This window comes from Apaloderma vittatum, unplaced genomic scaffold, assembly GCF_000703405.1.
Source record: "Apaloderma vittatum isolate BGI_N311 unplaced genomic scaffold, ASM70340v1 scaffold17829, whole genome shotgun sequence".
NCBI lineage: Eukaryota > Metazoa > Chordata > Aves > Trogoniformes > Trogonidae > Apaloderma > Apaloderma vittatum.
In genome coordinates, this window is record NW_009733706.1 from 10,753 (window position 1) to 28,125 (window position 17,373).

General features: G+C 36.4%; 1 protein-coding gene across 1 annotated transcript in view; it reads right to left on the minus strand.

Moving 5' to 3' along the window:
* The window catches only part of NLN (neurolysin (metallopeptidase M3 family)), a gene marked incomplete at its 5' end in the record, with an annotated part of 19,036 nt that extends 6,295 nt beyond the window's left edge, over nucleotides 1-12,741 (minus strand). Inside the window, 8 exons of the mRNA XM_009876024.1 lie at nucleotides 951-1,079; nucleotides 2,379-2,565; nucleotides 5,102-5,303; nucleotides 6,309-6,675; nucleotides 8,776-8,911; nucleotides 10,302-10,462; nucleotides 11,188-11,290; nucleotides 12,634-12,741. Of these exons, the coding sequence (XP_009874326.1) occupies nucleotides 951-1,079; nucleotides 2,379-2,565; nucleotides 5,102-5,303; nucleotides 6,309-6,675; nucleotides 8,776-8,911; nucleotides 10,302-10,462; nucleotides 11,188-11,290; nucleotides 12,634-12,741 (1,393 nt within the window). The remainder of the gene's footprint in view (nucleotides 1-950; nucleotides 1,080-2,378; nucleotides 2,566-5,101; nucleotides 5,304-6,308; nucleotides 6,676-8,775; nucleotides 8,912-10,301; nucleotides 10,463-11,187; nucleotides 11,291-12,633) is intronic.
* Nucleotides 12,742-17,373: the final 4,632 nt, after the last annotated feature.

The following is a 17,373-nucleotide window of genomic DNA, read 5'->3' on the forward strand; positions in this document are numbered from 1 at the left end:
TGACACACCAGAAGGCTGTGCTGCCATTCAGAGAGACCTGGACAGGCTGGAGAGTTGAGTGGGCAAGAAATTTAATGAAAGACAATAAGGGCAAGTGTAGAGTCTTACATCTGGGAAAGAACAACCCCAAGTACCAGTATAGGTCAGGGACCGACCTCCTGGACAGTAGCGTAGGGGAAAGGGACCTGGGGTTCCTGTTGGACAGCAGGATGCCCATGAGCCAGCAATGTGCCCTCGTGGCCAAGAAGGCCAATGGCATCCTGGGGTGTATCAGAAGGCGTGTGGCCAGCAGGTTGAGAGAGGTTCTCCTTCCCCCTCTACTCTGCCCTGGTGAGGCCACATCTGGAATATTGTGTCCAGTTCTGGGCCCCATAGCTCAAGAGAGAGAGGGAACTGCTTGAGAGAGTCCAGCACAGAGCCACAAAGATGATGAAGGGAGTGGAACGTCTCCCTTATGGAAAAAGGCTGAAGGAGCTGGGTCTCTTAAACTTGGAGAATAGGAGACTGAGGGGTGACCTCATTAATGTTTATAAATACCTAAAGGGTGAGTGTCAGGAGGATGGTGCCAGGCTCTTCTCAGTAATGTCCAAAAACAGGACAAGGGGCAATGGGTACAAGCTGGAGCACAGGAGGTTCCACAAAAGCATTAGGAAAAACTTTTTCCCTGTGAGGGTGACAGAGCACTGGAATAGGCTGCCCAGAGAAGTTGTGGAGTCTCCTTCTCAAAACCCACCTGGATGCATTCCTGTGTGACCTACTGCAGGTGATCCTGCTCAGGCAGGAGATGATCTTTTAAGGGGTTGGCCCTTACATTCTGTGATTCTGTGAAGTAGATTCTTTTATTAACAATAACTCTCTTTTTTTTTTGTATGCTAATGATTATTGGGAAAGAAAAGCATGTTTAATCAAACCATTTGGACACGCCATATAACAGATTCATACTGACATACCTGGGGTGGCAGGAATTCCTAGAATCTCCATACAGTATTTAGCATATTCACCTGCTGGGTCAACCGATAGCTTTGTATGCAGTGCTTGGTCAACTTTGCTCAAAACAATCTGACGGAGGGTTAAAAGGCCTAATGGGGTAAGAACATTTAATTAACTGGAATCAAAGTACCTAGAGTTTCTTTAGGCCCTTTCATGCAGAGATCTCAGCATTCATCCTGAATTGATAGAATTTTAACCACAGAAGAAAACAGAGCTCTGTCATTTCCATCTGAATTGCTTTTATTATGAAATGTTGAGAGGCATATTTTTAATGAAGGAACTGTCATAAGCTCCAAGTTCCGTATTTTGAAATGTTATTTTCCTCACAGATGAAGCCCAAAACAAAAACAGATACTGTAAAAGCAAATGCCAGTATTTAAAGTTATGGTTTTTTGCTGTCATCACTTCCAGTATATCATTTCATTCAGAGCTTGCACAGATGGTAGTTAGTATATCTAGCCTAAGACACTTCCAAGAACAGTAAGAACTCCTGTTGCAGTGGCCTTAGGTTTTTTTGAAGAAGCTAGAAGATATGAACCTTTACTCAGATAAAATGTTTATGTAGCTACAGTGTGTGCAGAAGCCGGCAGAACAAGGACTTCTTGCTCAGGACAGGGATGCAGTATAAAATAAACAGCAGTGACTTAATGAGAAATTGTGTCATGAACAGGTAAGACTATGATGCTGGGTGAGTTCTGATTAGAGGGACAGAGGGGTGAGAGTGACAGAATGAGACAATAGGTAATGACATGAGATTACAGTCTCAGTTTGGAGATATACGTAAGGTGGCAGAAGATGTGGAAGGATTAAAGATTTAGGACTAGATTGGGAAAGCTGTATGTCTGCTAGGAAGGCAGAGAAAAATGGACTTAAGGTTCTAGATTGAGAAGAGGTTGTTTGAGCAACGCAGGGCTACTACACTTCTGTCTGGCATATGCTATGTATTTTCAGTAAATCTGCAAATGACATTTATGCCTCTCAAATGTCTACTCAAATATGTAAATCAAACGTAGATGATATATACAGAAAATCTGACACTGTATTTTTGCACAGTTCCTGCCCTGAGCATGAGAGAAACCCATCCCGCTCCGCCCCAACTTTAAATGAGTAAATTTGGTAGGTAAAAATAGTCACATGGAGAAAAATGCAAAGGTGTTTTAGTTCTGTGGGTAGTCTGGAAAATCAGAATTGCTACTGTTCCTGCAAGTAGTGGTATAGCCTTTATTAACAGTGGTAACCACGCGAAGAAATCCTGAAAGACAATGATCAATGTAACACAGAAGAAATTTATATGGGCTTATTATCTTTGTCTCTAATGTTTCCCACCAATTTTAAAAAATACATTTTTTTTTACACATATACTGTGGGGAGAGAGGACAGAGAGATACCTGTATTAGCCAGTCTAGAGGCAGCAAGTTTCTCAAGGAGAGTGTCTCCAACATGGCTCTCATCTTTATAATGTCTTGACATTTGCTGCAGTGGTTCTTTTTCCCACACCCAGTTCTCGAACATTTGCGAAGGTACCTCTACAAAGTCTGTTTCCACATTAGTTCCACTAAACCTAGCAAAATCAGTCTAAAAGGAAAAGCTGTATTAAATGAAAATAAAAGCCAGGATTTCTAGCAGGACATAAACTTTCAGATGCCAAAATTTCAGTGTTAATCACAGCAAAAGGAATAATGTGAACAGGATACTACTACTATTACTGAATGAATTTCAAACGTCATGTTTCAAAAGTCCCCTTCACATATTAATTGTGAAGAAAAAAATTGTCCAGCTAAAAATCTTCATTAAAATATATTCCAAACCCAAAATATTTCTAAAAAGAAACAGTTGCTTTTGAAAGACAGTTGTTCAAATCCCAATCAAATTATCTGGTTTCATTCCACACTTGTCCTCTAAGTCTATCTCCTCTTGTTAACCCAATTTTAGGGATCTTTCCTTCTCAGCAATATTCTAACAGAACATTTCAAGCGTTAAAAGAAAAAGACAACTTTTGGTTTGCCAAATGCCCTAAGAGCTGTAGATATTCTTAGGTTCCATCCTCCATGGGGGCAATAGATGCCCACAGGAGTACTGGCTTTTTAACTTACTTCCTTGCAGGGTTACAAAAAAACCCCATGTAAAATATGACATAACACTGAACTGACAGCTATGTCGCATGCATGTATCCTCCTCTAACGTCTTCAGAAAAGGAGGAAAACATTTGCCTTCATTTACACTTTGTGGGTTACTCAAATTCATGATTGTAATAGGCTGGCCCTTCCTATTGTACTTGCTGAAGAGCAGCTACGAAGAAAAACGAGGAATCATCAGTTGGGAGGAAATGGTGACAGAAATGCGTAGAGCAAAAGGCAAGAGGAGTGCAACAGTTTTTCAGCTTCCAGATATCCTCATTTACCTATATTCACGTGCACTATGCTAACAAAAAACTGCAAGACATTTGGTTTAAGGTACTTAAATAGCTACCCTTCCCTAACAGCATAAACAGATCCCCTCCCTGCCCTGATATGTCATTTTCCAGCAGAGCCCCAGTACATTACAAGGAGTACCACTCTCCAAAAGCTGATCTTCACCAGCACCTCACAGATTCCTGTCCAGTCCAATCCCTGCATATCCTTTAAATGTCAAGTTTGCACATGCTTACACAAATCATCGTATGTAACAAAGTAGCGCTTTGCACACACAGATCCCAGAGGACAGGACGTTCTTATGTGGCACTAGAAAGTTACTGACAGGTGCGCAAATAATGATTTACATAAAATACAACAGCACTAGCCACAATAGCTATGTACACAGAAACCATCCCAGCAGTGGGAGGGCCAACTAGCAAGCAAAACTCCCTGACCCGTGTGCAATTCCATAGCAAATGAAGTACTTATGCACTGGAATTGTTGTTTTGGGCTGCCCAGATGGGGCTCTGCAACATTCAAGCACATCCTCACTGGTTAACAAAACGCTGCCGCCAATTTTGTACCAATGCCGAATATGTCTCAATTTATAAACATCTTCTAGCTAGTTTAAAAGAAACAACAGGTGTTATTTCTCAATTTTTGAGCTCAGAAACACCTGTTTTAGGCTGAAGATGACCAAATAATCATTTTATTTTTACCTTCAACCTAATACAAAAATATCTAAGCAAGTTTAGCTTCTTTTTCTGAAGTTTGCACCAACTTAATATGTTTAATTCTGTATTTGAAATATGAATTTCTATTACTGTTCTTTATTCTGCAGTTCTAGTCTCTAAGGTCAAGGTCAATAATTAACTTCTCAGTTGTGTCATATTTCTCTGATTTTATTATTTGGTATTTGCTTATAAATAAGAAGATGAAAACAGGGCTACACAAAGTCTGAATTTGTAGGTTATTTTGGAGATGCAAATTTTTAGCGAATGAATACTGAGACTTATCTTTCTCTGAAACATAAAACCTTAATTTGGCCAATAATAAATTTATCATCTGACAGAAGAAATTTTACACCTAAGGAAAAATGAAACCAGACACTTTACAACTTTGCTGATACATTGATGTAAAATCTGCAGCCTACATTCAGTTTTTTCTGGTAATTGCGAGAACCCTGTCAGACAGGAGAGCAGAAAATACAATAACTCAGGCAAGACCTGTTTTATGTTTCTGATATCAAGAATGATAGCTTTCAAGAGCACTAAATGCCAAAATGCTGCAGGTGATCTGGATCCATGATTCATTTGCATTCCTAGGTACAGCAACCTTTTTTTTTGCTTCTAATATCTAGCATGCTACTAAAAGTAATAAAAATCCCTCTGACAGCTGTAACAGAAGTCACCACTAAGCATCTTCTTTAATTTCCACATGGGTCTATTCTCTAGTCACAGGTACCTGCACGCTGCAGATGCAAAGGTGTGTATGTTTCTATGAAAGTGTTTTTCATAAGAAGGTATTCATTGTTGTAGTTTTAAATAAACATTAAAACAAACACTCAAAAAAACTCCCTAACCTACCACTTGGAAAAATAACAAATAAAATGCATATGTACTTTACTAAAATTAGAAACCACGAAAACAGACTTATACCTGGCTTTGCGACAGTGGAGAAAGAAGTAATGCTTACACTGGAATGGTAACATCACTAACCTGTGCACAGATCTGATGCATTACATGACCAAATTCATGGAAGTAAGTCTTTACTTCATCATGTCGCAGCAATGATGGGCGATCTGATGTTGGTTTTGTGAAATTGGTTACCAGAGCAGCTACAGACAACATTCTACTGCCATCAGAGAGAAGACAGCCAGGTTGGAGACCAAAGCATGCTGCATGCCCATACTTCCCCTCTCTGTGTAAGAAAATATATCAGATACTATCTTCAAACCACAAGCCTGCTTACCAGAATGGTGAAGCTTATTCAAGAACAGGGACAATCAGTCAGTGCTTCTTTAAATGTTCACACAAAGAAATTACATATTTTCCTGACTTCTAAGACTCACTTAAGTTTAAGAACCTGCTAAGAGTACAAGGGGAAAACCCACCAGTACTTGACTTACATCAGCTTAAGATCCACAGCTGCATTTGCAAGTACCTTAGATGTCAATTCCATTTTAAACTCCTACTGTAACAGGACAGGCTAGGTTCTGTCTTCTGAAATAGTATTTTTCTTTCATTACAGGAGACAAAAGATTACAATTTACTGCATTTTCAGTGTGATCCTAAATTTTAAAGAAAAATAATTTTGAATTTTTTTCCCCTAAACCTGAGCAATTAACTGGGCAGTTATGTCCGCAGAATCTTAATAACAAATAGCTTCAGCAATTCACATTATATGCAGAAATGGGGGAAGCACCAAACAGGTGAAGGAGGTAACAGGTGCCTATCTTAAAAAGACAAATTTATGTACTATTGTGTTGACTATTTTTCTTAACCAAGAGAAGTCTTAAATCAATTTTTATCAAAAAAGGGTATCAGCCAATTTATGAATTGCTGAAAAATAATTAAAAAAACTCCAACAAACAAAACAAAATGGTGAGAGTCAAAAAGGACTAGCTAAGAAGGAATCCTGTCAAATGAGTCTAGTTTCCTAATCTCTGACATAACACAGATGAGGTTGTAAATAGCTAAAAAAAGAGATGGGGAGCTACACAGATCAACGTAGAAGTACATTTCAAGGTGTGCTCAATAGGAATCTGTTCTTGGTCCTGATCTATTTGATATTTTGTTTAGTAGTTTGGACAACAGGGTAAAAAATACACCTATAAAGTCTGAAGAGGAACTGGGAGAAACTAGGAACACTTTGCAGACAGGAATATAACTGATTTAAACATTTAAGTAAAACAAATATAATTACCTGGGGTAGAGGTCCAAATAGAACTGGCCTAACATTTCTCCTGTTGAATTATCTTTTACTGTATAAAGAGTAACACTGTCATGCCAAACATGAGCACTTTCTACTTGCTCAAATACAAGTCCCAGCAGCTTTTGGTATATATTCAGCAAACCTTCTGTAACAGCCTGAATTGGGAAGTATTCCTTCAGCTTTTCTTGATCTATGGAGTATTTCAGCTCTTCTGTTTTGTTCATATAATAATGAAGATCCCATGCATTGATTCGTCCATCATAATCAAGATTTCTTTCTTTACACTCCTTTTCTTTCAACTCTAGAATGAATTCTCTTTCCTCCTCAACCAATGGCTTTAGCTTCTTACTCAAATCATCTGAAACAAAGATCATGTTGGAATCAATTTCAGTGTTCCTTACTATAATGTGTATTCCTACAAAATACACTTGTAACTTTAAGCACAAGTTCCAAGAGTGGATGCTCGACTTTTCCATTTGTTGACTAATAGCAAGCAAACTGTCTGTTTTCTTGTCTTAATGAGCTTTAATTGCAGACATGCTATAAAAAATACACAAGTGCACACAGGCCTAGTAGTACTGTGAAGCATTTTGGTAAATTTAGACTCCTTCAAAGTCATCAGAAATGGAAAGTAACAGTAACACTACGGGTTGGACTTGATGATCTTAAAGGTCTCTTCCAACTGAAACTGTTCTATGATTTTACTTGTCACTTTTACTTGAAACCTTTGATTTTAGCTCATCCAATCTCAATTCTCTCAGTTCCTACAGAAACAGCTGAAGACTACAACTACTACTAGTTACTGGAAGTGCAATACAAAACTCAAACACTACTTTTTCTTCCAAGGCTTTTCAAAGCAGATTTATGACCTACTTCTAGCTAAAATCCGATAAAAGAACAAGAGACTAAAGAGTTCTTACATATACAATGGTTAGCTTCTAGATTACCAACTCCACTGGATATTAATCTCTATGATCCCATTCTTTTCCAGTATAGATTTTCTTGGACATGAAATAGTCATAGCACTATGAATCCAACATATTGAATGCAAATATAAGCTTACTGTTTGCAGCTCATATTATGCTAAGTTCAGAATGTGTCATAGGACAAAATGCTTTTCCTCTTAGCCACAAGATCAGCTTTTGAACACTGATTTAAAACATGAATATACATGAACAAAGCAGAGCAAATCGTACTGTCATGCTTGTAGCCAAGGATATATCAAAAGAACTAAATTAATGCTGACAATTAATTTGATGAATATTCTCCCTCTATGCAAATTACGATTTTTATGAATAAAAAAGTGTATAATCCCATAGCGTAAAAAGTTGAAGTCACAACAATAATTGCTAAATTATGAGGTATGTCAGCTTCAAAACAAATGAAAAAACATAGCATTATATCAGCCCAGTTAGAATTACAAAAATGTAATGGATAGAAAAGAGTCCAAACTACTTTACGTACACTTAAAAAACTCAGATAGTTCTAACATTTCATTATAAATCCAAATTAAGTCTAAGCTCATTGACAAATATATGGATAGTTGGTATTGCCAAATACGGAACTGAGCTCACAACGTAACAGGAGAAATGCGACAGAATTACAGGTGATGGAACAGGTGCATTTGAAACTCTTTATTCACGTATAAACACAAAAAACCCTACTACCACCACACAGACTTTACTGCTGTACTAAGTTGCTTTGGGGGGTTATTTATATGATATATCAGTATACAATCCTAAGCCATGTTAAGATATATTAATAAAGGAAGACATAGTGTTCTGTGGAACTATATAACTCCAGAAAGTGGAGGTTAACTCAATGTACAAGAGCGATCCCACTGAGGTCACTAAAATGACTACAAATGCATAAAATGTGCAGTTTAAAATTTTCAAGATATCTCTCTTTCAGATCACACTCCATCAGAGGGCTTTTGAATTCCAGATTAATCATTCCAGATTTAGTTTTTTAATTCAGCACATGGAAGCTGCATCATCATATACTGTAACCTTTCATTATACTTAATGCAGTTGTATCACGAAAGGACACTAAGGCTACATATGCACAAAAGATTGCAGCTAACCAAAGGGAACAAAAAGCTGCAACTGTGACGCAGCCTCTTGAACTGGCAAAACTGCTAAGGCTGCACATGTTATTCTAGTTCTAAATTAGGATAACTGCATTTTGGGGCAAAGAAAGACATAACTGTTTGCTTGTATTGGCTGTAACAAAGCAGTTATTTTCTGATTTTTGTCTTGTACTTTCCTATTTTTGACCAATTTAATTTGTACAGCTATGGTCTAAAAAAAATATATATGCCAGAACAGAGGCAACAGAGTTCTTTTTCTAACTAAACATGACGGACACTGTGACCCAATTACATATTTAAATTTATCTTGGCTGAGGAGTAATGCTGCCACCCTGAGTATAAAAGCATTATTTATAAGTAAGAACAAACCTAAGAAGGCTGTTACATTATCTGTGCTCTTTGCAGTGTTTACCTCCAGGACAAAGTTGGCATGTGTATTATAACCAAGAAGCTCTGCTACTTTTGCCCTTAGTGGAAGCAATTGTTGAAGAATTTTTGTGTTCTCCTAAAAAAGAAATGAGGCAAATTTGTAAAGCAAAAGCAGAAAATTCCTGTTATCAAAACAATTAGCTGAATAATATCTAGTCATAAGAAACAGCAAACAATTAAAATGAAGATATATATATAGACTAATGTAAATCTAGCTAGATTCTTGTAATTTTTTGTCACAGTATTTGACTGCAGGTAGCTAATTTTCTAGTCAAGTCATTATTCTCCCTATTATAATTTATCTCTTTTAATTTATGAAAAGATATACCATTTCCTTTCAGGATAATAACAAATGTTTCACTGTTGCAAAGACTTTATTTCCTTTATCATTTAATTGTGAAAGATAACAGTGAAACGTCTGACAGCAGGCTTAATTGCTTGTTAGTGGTGAAGACAGACTGTAAAGCTATTGTGCCAACATTCAAAGCTTGTTTGCAAATTTCCCTCTTTTGCCACTCTGACAATAACATTCAGAGAGAGATCTGACACATAAAAAACCCCAGGCCCTGACCTACATGTGGTGGAGGATCCTTAAGAAGCTCAAAATGTAACTGTGCTAACCTCCAGTTCTGGAAAAGTTAGATTTCTCAGGGAAAAACCCTTTATTCAAGCACTAGGTTCAAAGATTGTCTCACAGTTTTATCAGTGAATCCCTTTAAATGTGCTGACCTGCAGACTGTTCATTTCTTGGTGCCATTTTATCTTATCTTGTACTCTTACCCAGCATTTCAAGTAGAAAAGCTCAACTCTGGCATTGTTCTTTAATGAATGGTTGGTACAGTTGCCTGAATAACCCTTCTATCCTTTCAATCCCTTTGCATTATTTTCATACCTGTCTAGGTGCCTGGTCTCATCAGTATCAAACAAATGGTTTGTGAAATTATTTCTTATTTTTAAAAGCACATTTACAGCTATTTTTCAGATCATTAATCCTGTATAAAAATTAAGAGTTTTTTAACATCTAATTAAAATTCTCATCAATATATAATGTGGTGATTTCATATTTAATCACCTGTATCTCATAATTAAAACGTGCTTAAATAACTCCTCTCATTCTGAAGAATCCCAAAGTACAACAGAAGCTACAGCCAGGGATCCTCTGGGATGAAAGGGTCAGTAAGCAGCTGCAGAATACTCTATGGAAATTTGATACAATATCAAAATCCTACTCTTATTTACAGCACCACTTAAGCTTTAAAATATGCGCACACAAAGACACATGATCAACTTCTAAGGTCTTTAGACATCAGAATAAACTGGAGCACGGAAGCAACTGTTAAAGATCACACTGATAAATTTTGATTCCATAGCACTAGATAATATATAGAACTCAAATCTACCATTTGAGTATCTAGCTTAATTGTTTTACTGTCATTACCCTGTACAACAGTCAATGTATGGCATACCTCTTTGCATCTTGAGTTAAAGGCAGATTCCATTTTTCTCCTGGTCTCTGAAATGCAGCACTTCTTCATGACAGGAAAATAGTGGGGATACTTTAAAGTAATTTTATATTTGTCTTCCTCAATCTTCTCTAAACTCTTAATAAAGTCATCAGGAAGGCCTTCTATAGAACACAATTTAACAAATAATGTTTACCAGAATTACCCACTCTCTATTTGCTTTGAGTTTGTTGAATTTGTTCTAGCGCAATCTAATCTGACATCAGAAATCCCAACAGAAATATAGTCTCCCTTCTTACCACTACTTCCTAAAACTTTTTCAAATCACAGCCAAGCAAAATAAAAACTGGAAACACTTGTGCTCAAAAAAGCAATATATGTAAGGCTACCAGATCAAAACTGAATAGGACATAAAAAAAAATCTAGTATTATTAAAGCACATTTTATGCCATACTCTTCATATAATGAATTCCCAAATTCTCTGTCACATGAAATCTCTAGATGAGTTTAAATGATTGAAGTAGCTAAAACGTAATACAGGATAGAAAAGTTTTTCCGGTAATTGCAATGAATATAATACATCAGGGGATTGCCTGATGTTGGAGAACTGAGAAAAGAAGCAGAGAAGAGCAAAGTTATGGGGAAAAAAAGTAGGATAGATATGCTAACTTGATGCAAGGCCAGCACTTCAGGAAGCACAACTCTATGAAGAGACCATAAACACTAGAAAACATAATTCTAAACACGATTTAGGGAAGAATTAAACAGGAAATGAAGAAGATTGAAAAAAAAATTTCTCTTGATCTAACCATCATTCACTGGGGCAAAACCTACTACTGCAGTAAAACTGGAAGGTTGAAGAAATTGAAAGAGAAAGCATATTACTCACCAAGTTCTTCCTTAGAAAATACAAGAAATGTGTTTTCCTCATTCAGGTTTTTGTTAAAATCTATACAGAGCTCACTCAATTTTTTCTTCATCATCTTTATTTCCTGTATTAGGTAAACTAAACTTAGTGGAAAATTAAAATAAACTTGGCAATTACTATCCTCCACATGAATAGTACTTGACTTTTTCCAGCTAGGCAAATAACACACACTGCAGGTGGCATTGTAATTCACTTTCTCTCAGCCTTCCTTGTCTTTTTTTTGGTCCTGAGCTATATAGTTGCAACTGAACCGTGGGCTGGGGCTATCACTCCAAAAACATTTCTAATACATTCTCAACCCAGAAGGAACTGACCCCATAAACATGTTTTCTTAACAGCATTATGTGCTAACATTGAATTGTTTCCTTTTACCTGAAAAGCCTAAATTACAATATATGTGTAGAAACATCCACTAAAATCAAAGAGAATCAAGGGAGAAAAATGCATGCAACCCACTGAACAACACTCCTCTTGAATTGTAGTTATGACAAAGAAAATAATACCCAACAAGACAAAACCATTCCAAAACCTTTTTTAAAATCCTGACATTCGCCCACCTGAAACATTTTCTAATATATCTCATGGCATGTCTCTACCCCTTACTGTTCACAGGAACACAGCAGTTACCAGTAGAATACACATCAAATACAAAACTTGGCTGAGACTATCATTAGTCAAGTTTTTACTTAAATGTATTGTCTCTTATAAAGTACTTCTAAATTCCTTTAGAGGCACCAGTTGCCCTTAAGCAATGCAAACACACGCGAAACTGTTCTCACTAACTGAAGAATGTGGATTAAGAATGATTATTTTCTACAGTTGGTAAAGTCTATTCAACAGTCATAAATCAACAGTTATAAAACACCACTCAGTTTAAAGAGACTTATGTCAGCATCTCAGATTCTGATAATTTTACTTCATGAATTTCAGAAGTGACAAGTGCTTTTATATGCTTGAGTAGATCCTTGCTTAATGGAGCCAAAATTCCCAGCTCAGCTTGTGCTTCCTTTAAGCTACCTCAAGGTTTTTTAGACAAAATGCTAAAATCTTAAGCACATTTTACAACATTGGTTAATAATTGAAATTAAAGTAGCTGTGTCTTTGTAAAAACTATCCATACTTATGAAACATGCACTCACAAATAACATTTTAGAGGTCTCTATTTAATTTAGGCATTCTATGTAATCAGAATATATAACAAAATTCTACCAGATAGGCTTATTTTATTCTGGAAGGCTAAAAGAGGTGACACATACCACCTCCAAGTACCAGGGATGTCTAACAGATTAATTAAAAAAACCTTAAAATAACCAAAGTAAATATATGCTTACTACAGCTATACAAGTATAACTTCAGCCATTCAATAGTTTGTCACCTTTGCTTTAATAACTAAAAGTCCATATTTACATTCTGCACTTCTTTAGGAAGATGGAGTCCATTTCTTTTTCCCACTTGAACCGATTTATCTAGATATCGCTTGGTTTCAGGCTTTACATTTTCAAGATCGCAGGTTTGCTGAAATGACAGTACAGAACAATTGAACGCACAACATGGTGTAAAAAACGTACCAAGCATTAGAAGATCTGAAAATTTGTTTTTTAGAACACCACGTAGTAAAAAAGGAACATTCCAGATTTCCGATAGACAGACTTTACAAAAAAAGTTAGCTTATACAATAGTATTCTTATACTGATGCAGCATGGTTTTAAACTAATTTTCTTTTACCAAGTATCTCAGCACATTTACATGTTGTCATAATTGCAAGCCATTTTAGTTTATAGTACAGTGCACTTAAGCTTTTTCTGCAAAGACAGCTTTCTTATACAGACTTAAAGAAAATCAGTGTTATAGGATAACACTGTACCTTAAGAGGGATTAAAAAACCCCCAGAAGATTACACTTGTCACTGAAGGTTATCAGATAGCATAAAATTCTAGCATATACATCTTCTCTTTAACAACAAATCAAATCCATGACAACAAATAAACCAGTATTTCTATGTCTGGTTATGCCATTACAAAGATCCTGAAATGGTCTTTTCCTAAAGCAACCAGCAACTAAGAGACAAGATACTGGTTGTAACAGACAATGGTTCAGTCCTGTGAAGGTCCTCCTTCATACAGAGCAACTGTTTAACTCAGAAATAATGCTGTACACATTCTAATTTTACCTGCCCTCACCTAGCAGTGAATATGTGAAAAAAGGCATTGGCTTACAGTCCTTGTTAAAAAGGACATTTTTTTTGAGTTTACCTTCAGATATGAAGCTGTTTGAATTAGCTCTGACTTGTCTTAGCAACTCTCTCATCAGCTTACATACAAATGACTCATGACTAGCACCTCTGAAAAGCAAGGACGTTGAAACATGCAAATTTTATAAAGGAGTTACACAACTGTGTTCAGCTGTCAACTAATGATCTGCCAGTACAACTCACCTCTCTTTCCTAAAGAGAAAAAAAAATAAACTAGTTGTATTCCAAACCAATATAAATAATAGAAGCTCTGAAACAGATATTTTCCCAAATGTTATTTAAAAACAACACATACAACAACTCATATCAGTGACCTGCATATAGGATTAAAAATTACTGGAAATTGCTTTTCAGAACCATGGAAGAGGTTAGAACGGTTTAGCTTAGTTTTAACTCTGCAAATAGCCACAAGACCCAGTAGCATGATGCTACAGGACTGCTAAGCATTAGTACAATTGCACCTAGAACTCTTAAGCATATACCAATAGTCTATATGCAAGTATTTCTAAGTCCAGTGAAAGAAATGCAACAATCACTTTAGTTTGTGATAAACTAACTTTTCTAAAGCAATCACCAGATTTAACTTAGTTTACTCATACTTTAGTATGATTAGTATTTTTTCTATTTAATATTATCTGTTTACAGGCAATTTTTAAAAGCATCCATACACTCCTGAAAGGATGCTCTGACCACCATAGGTCACCACACAGCTACAGTCAATGACAATTGAGCAATGTGATTGCATGGTGTACCTTTCACCATGGCTATGATTTTTTTGCAGCACTCAGCCACTGCCTTTTTTTTCTCTCTTTTTTTTTAAATAAAAGAACATAAATGGTGGAAATCTCCTTTGGGAGGAAAGTAAATTAAAAAAATCACGCTATCTGTCCTCTATAAAGTTAAACCTCACACCTCCATCTTTATTTGTGATAAACACGTAAGGCAAGCCACACAGAGTACTTCTCAACACACACAAAGAAGAATGCTATTACCAGCTGACACTGAGGATTCTTGCTTAGCTTCTGGAAAAGAATGCTCCCTGAAATTCTGTAGCTTCATGAAGATCTTTTTGCTATCAGGCACTACATACAGGACTGTCAATGCTATGATATTAAGCATAAAAACATTTACAATAGAAATTTTTACATATTGTTTTTCCACTGGACAACCCACCATTTCAGGGTTCTTTTTTTCTGGCCTAAGAACAGTGTGATAGAAAAAGCACAACTTCAAAATTATAGAGGTGAAAAATGCAGATACTGTCACTACATTAACATTTGTATTATGTTGAAGGCTCAAAAATAGAAAGGCTGAGTCAAAAAAAAAAGGGTGTACTCTAATCTCTATAGAAAGTCACTGCTTTTATTACAGTAACAGTTAAGGAAAGAGGATTATGAAAACTCACTGAGTTACTTAGACATTGTGAGGGATCTCCCAGCCCTTCCATTGGGCCTATGGAACTGTCATGCTCCTGAAAATCTCCAGGGCTCAAATTCAGCATAGATTTTAAACAGAAGAAGGGAGTTCATAACCACTACTTTTAAGCCCTTATAGCCAGTGAAGACTGGCTCATTCTAAGGCAAAGAAAGAGAAAGATCGTTTTAGGAAGAAGAATGAGAAAACTAAATCAGTGTTTTCCATCCTCTCATGATGACTACACATCTTTCCATACACTTAAAAAGAAATCATTGTTAAATAGCTTCTAGTTTTAATATTAGCCTTTGTGGAGTTTATCTGAATCACAGATATGCTTAAGGTAAGGATGATACACATTAAAAAATACTTGTCAGGCCTTTAAGGATAAGCAAGCACATAAACCCTCACACGCACAGGAACCAAGGGTGCTTTGTGTCTTCTTTGAACTTTGGTCTGGTCTGGATGGTCTGTGCTTCTTTGATGAGCAATTTCCACAGCAGAGGTGCTAATTTCAACTACACTATACACATGAAACTTCAGAAATTTGCAGTTTTAGATTGGTCATGTTTGACAATTTTATATACCATTTCATACTTGATTTGAACAACCATGCTACACTGTTCCATGAAGAAATATTTAGGCTGAATAAGAAACTAAATCTACTTGAATATCATGAACAAAAACTGCAGTAGCTGTTTACATCAGACTGAGTTTCCTGAGGGTATGTGGGTGGAGAAGATTGGCAATGTTCTTAAGCATGTCTCTGCTAGCCAACATGTGCAGATGTTAGGAGTAGTAAAATTTAAAATTATAGTTTCACTAACAAATTGACCTTTATCCTAAGTTTCAGACCCCAAAATAAAGGTTTTCTGAAGACAAAGATCTGGAACAACTGAACAACATAAATTCATTTGGGAATTTTCCCCCCTAACCTGTGGGTGAAAGAGACTAGATTATTTTCAGGTTTTTTGATTTTAAACCCCTCACACATCATGCACCATCAACAGTTCTTAAATAAAGCAGAAATTACAAAGAATTTTAAGTAGTTAACTTAGAAAAGTTAGTCCTCATTAAAGGAAGCAAAAACACTCACTTTGTCACTGAGATGAAGTGGATTTACTTATCTTTTACTAGACTGACTGTATTATAAGTAACATGGTAGCGTGAGGGCCTTTATTCTTCTCACTGTATTTTAATGTGGCTTCTGCAGAATCATTAAACTAAATTCATATACCTGAACTATTAAATCCTCAGTGAGACTATGAAAAACTTGATTTAATCAAAATGTTTTACTGGCTCATTCAAACTGATAAAATGGTTTCAGAAAAATATTTTTGTTTGTTGAAGTCCTTTTTTATGTGCTCCTGGAACCTGAATTTTCAACTAAGAGTTTCTAATAGGAGAAGGCATTAGAAATTTGGCAAAAATTAACAAGAAATTTGTGATTTGGTAATAGCAAGACTTGATCAGTCTGGTGCTATTAACCATTTCAAATCTGTTCTACAGGAAAAATTTCTACTTCCTTCATAGTTATTATGGAGTTCATATATGTGCAGAAGTTGGATCTCTGTAAAACTAATACTAAGACACCTTGTATGCTGCAGTTAAGCTGAGAAAAATCTCTAAAAAAAATAAATGGAGATTTAAGCAAAATTACAAGTGTTACATATGCCAAGTATTGCTACAAAGGAAAATGAAGTACGGAAGTACCTAATAAAAAAGATTTGAAGCAAGAAAGTAATACTAGCTAACAACAGCAATCAGTTTCTACTAGCCACTGTCAGAAACTACAGTAAAATAGATAGATAGACAGGTATGGCAGATTAGTCCTAAAAGTATCTGCCTATACTATACTGGAGAATGAAGAAAATCATAGCAAATAATAAATACATATGAAACCATTTAACTAATAGCAACAGAGCAGGGAAAAAAATAAACATAAAGCAAGGAGGTGGAAAATAATCAATATAAGGTACTATCTTCCAATACACAACAGCAAGTCCTCAAGACAGGGTTATTAAATACCTCCACAAACACATAAACAACAACACTCAGACACAGGAGAATGCTTGAAAACTTGCACAAAACCCACAGTAATAGAAGACAATGGTAGTGAAAGGCATTTCAATAAGAAGCTGCAAATATTATTCTGGTGCCAAATTGTATTGGGTTGGCCTGGCCGGATTTGGGTGGCAGCAGGGGGGGAGCTGCAGAGTGGCTTCTGCAAGAAGCTGCTAGAAGTTTCCCGAGTTTGATAGAGCCAATGCCAGCCGGCTCCAAAGAGGGACCCACCACTGGCCAAGGCTGAGCCTATCAGTAAAGTGATAGAAGAGGAACGCCTCTGTGATAACATATTTAAGAACAGGGAAAAAGAACTGCGCCACAACAGCTGGCACAGAGATGGAGGAGTGAGAACATGTGGACACACCAAGGTCAGTGAAGGACAAGACGGGGGAGGATGAGCTCCAGGCACCGGAGCA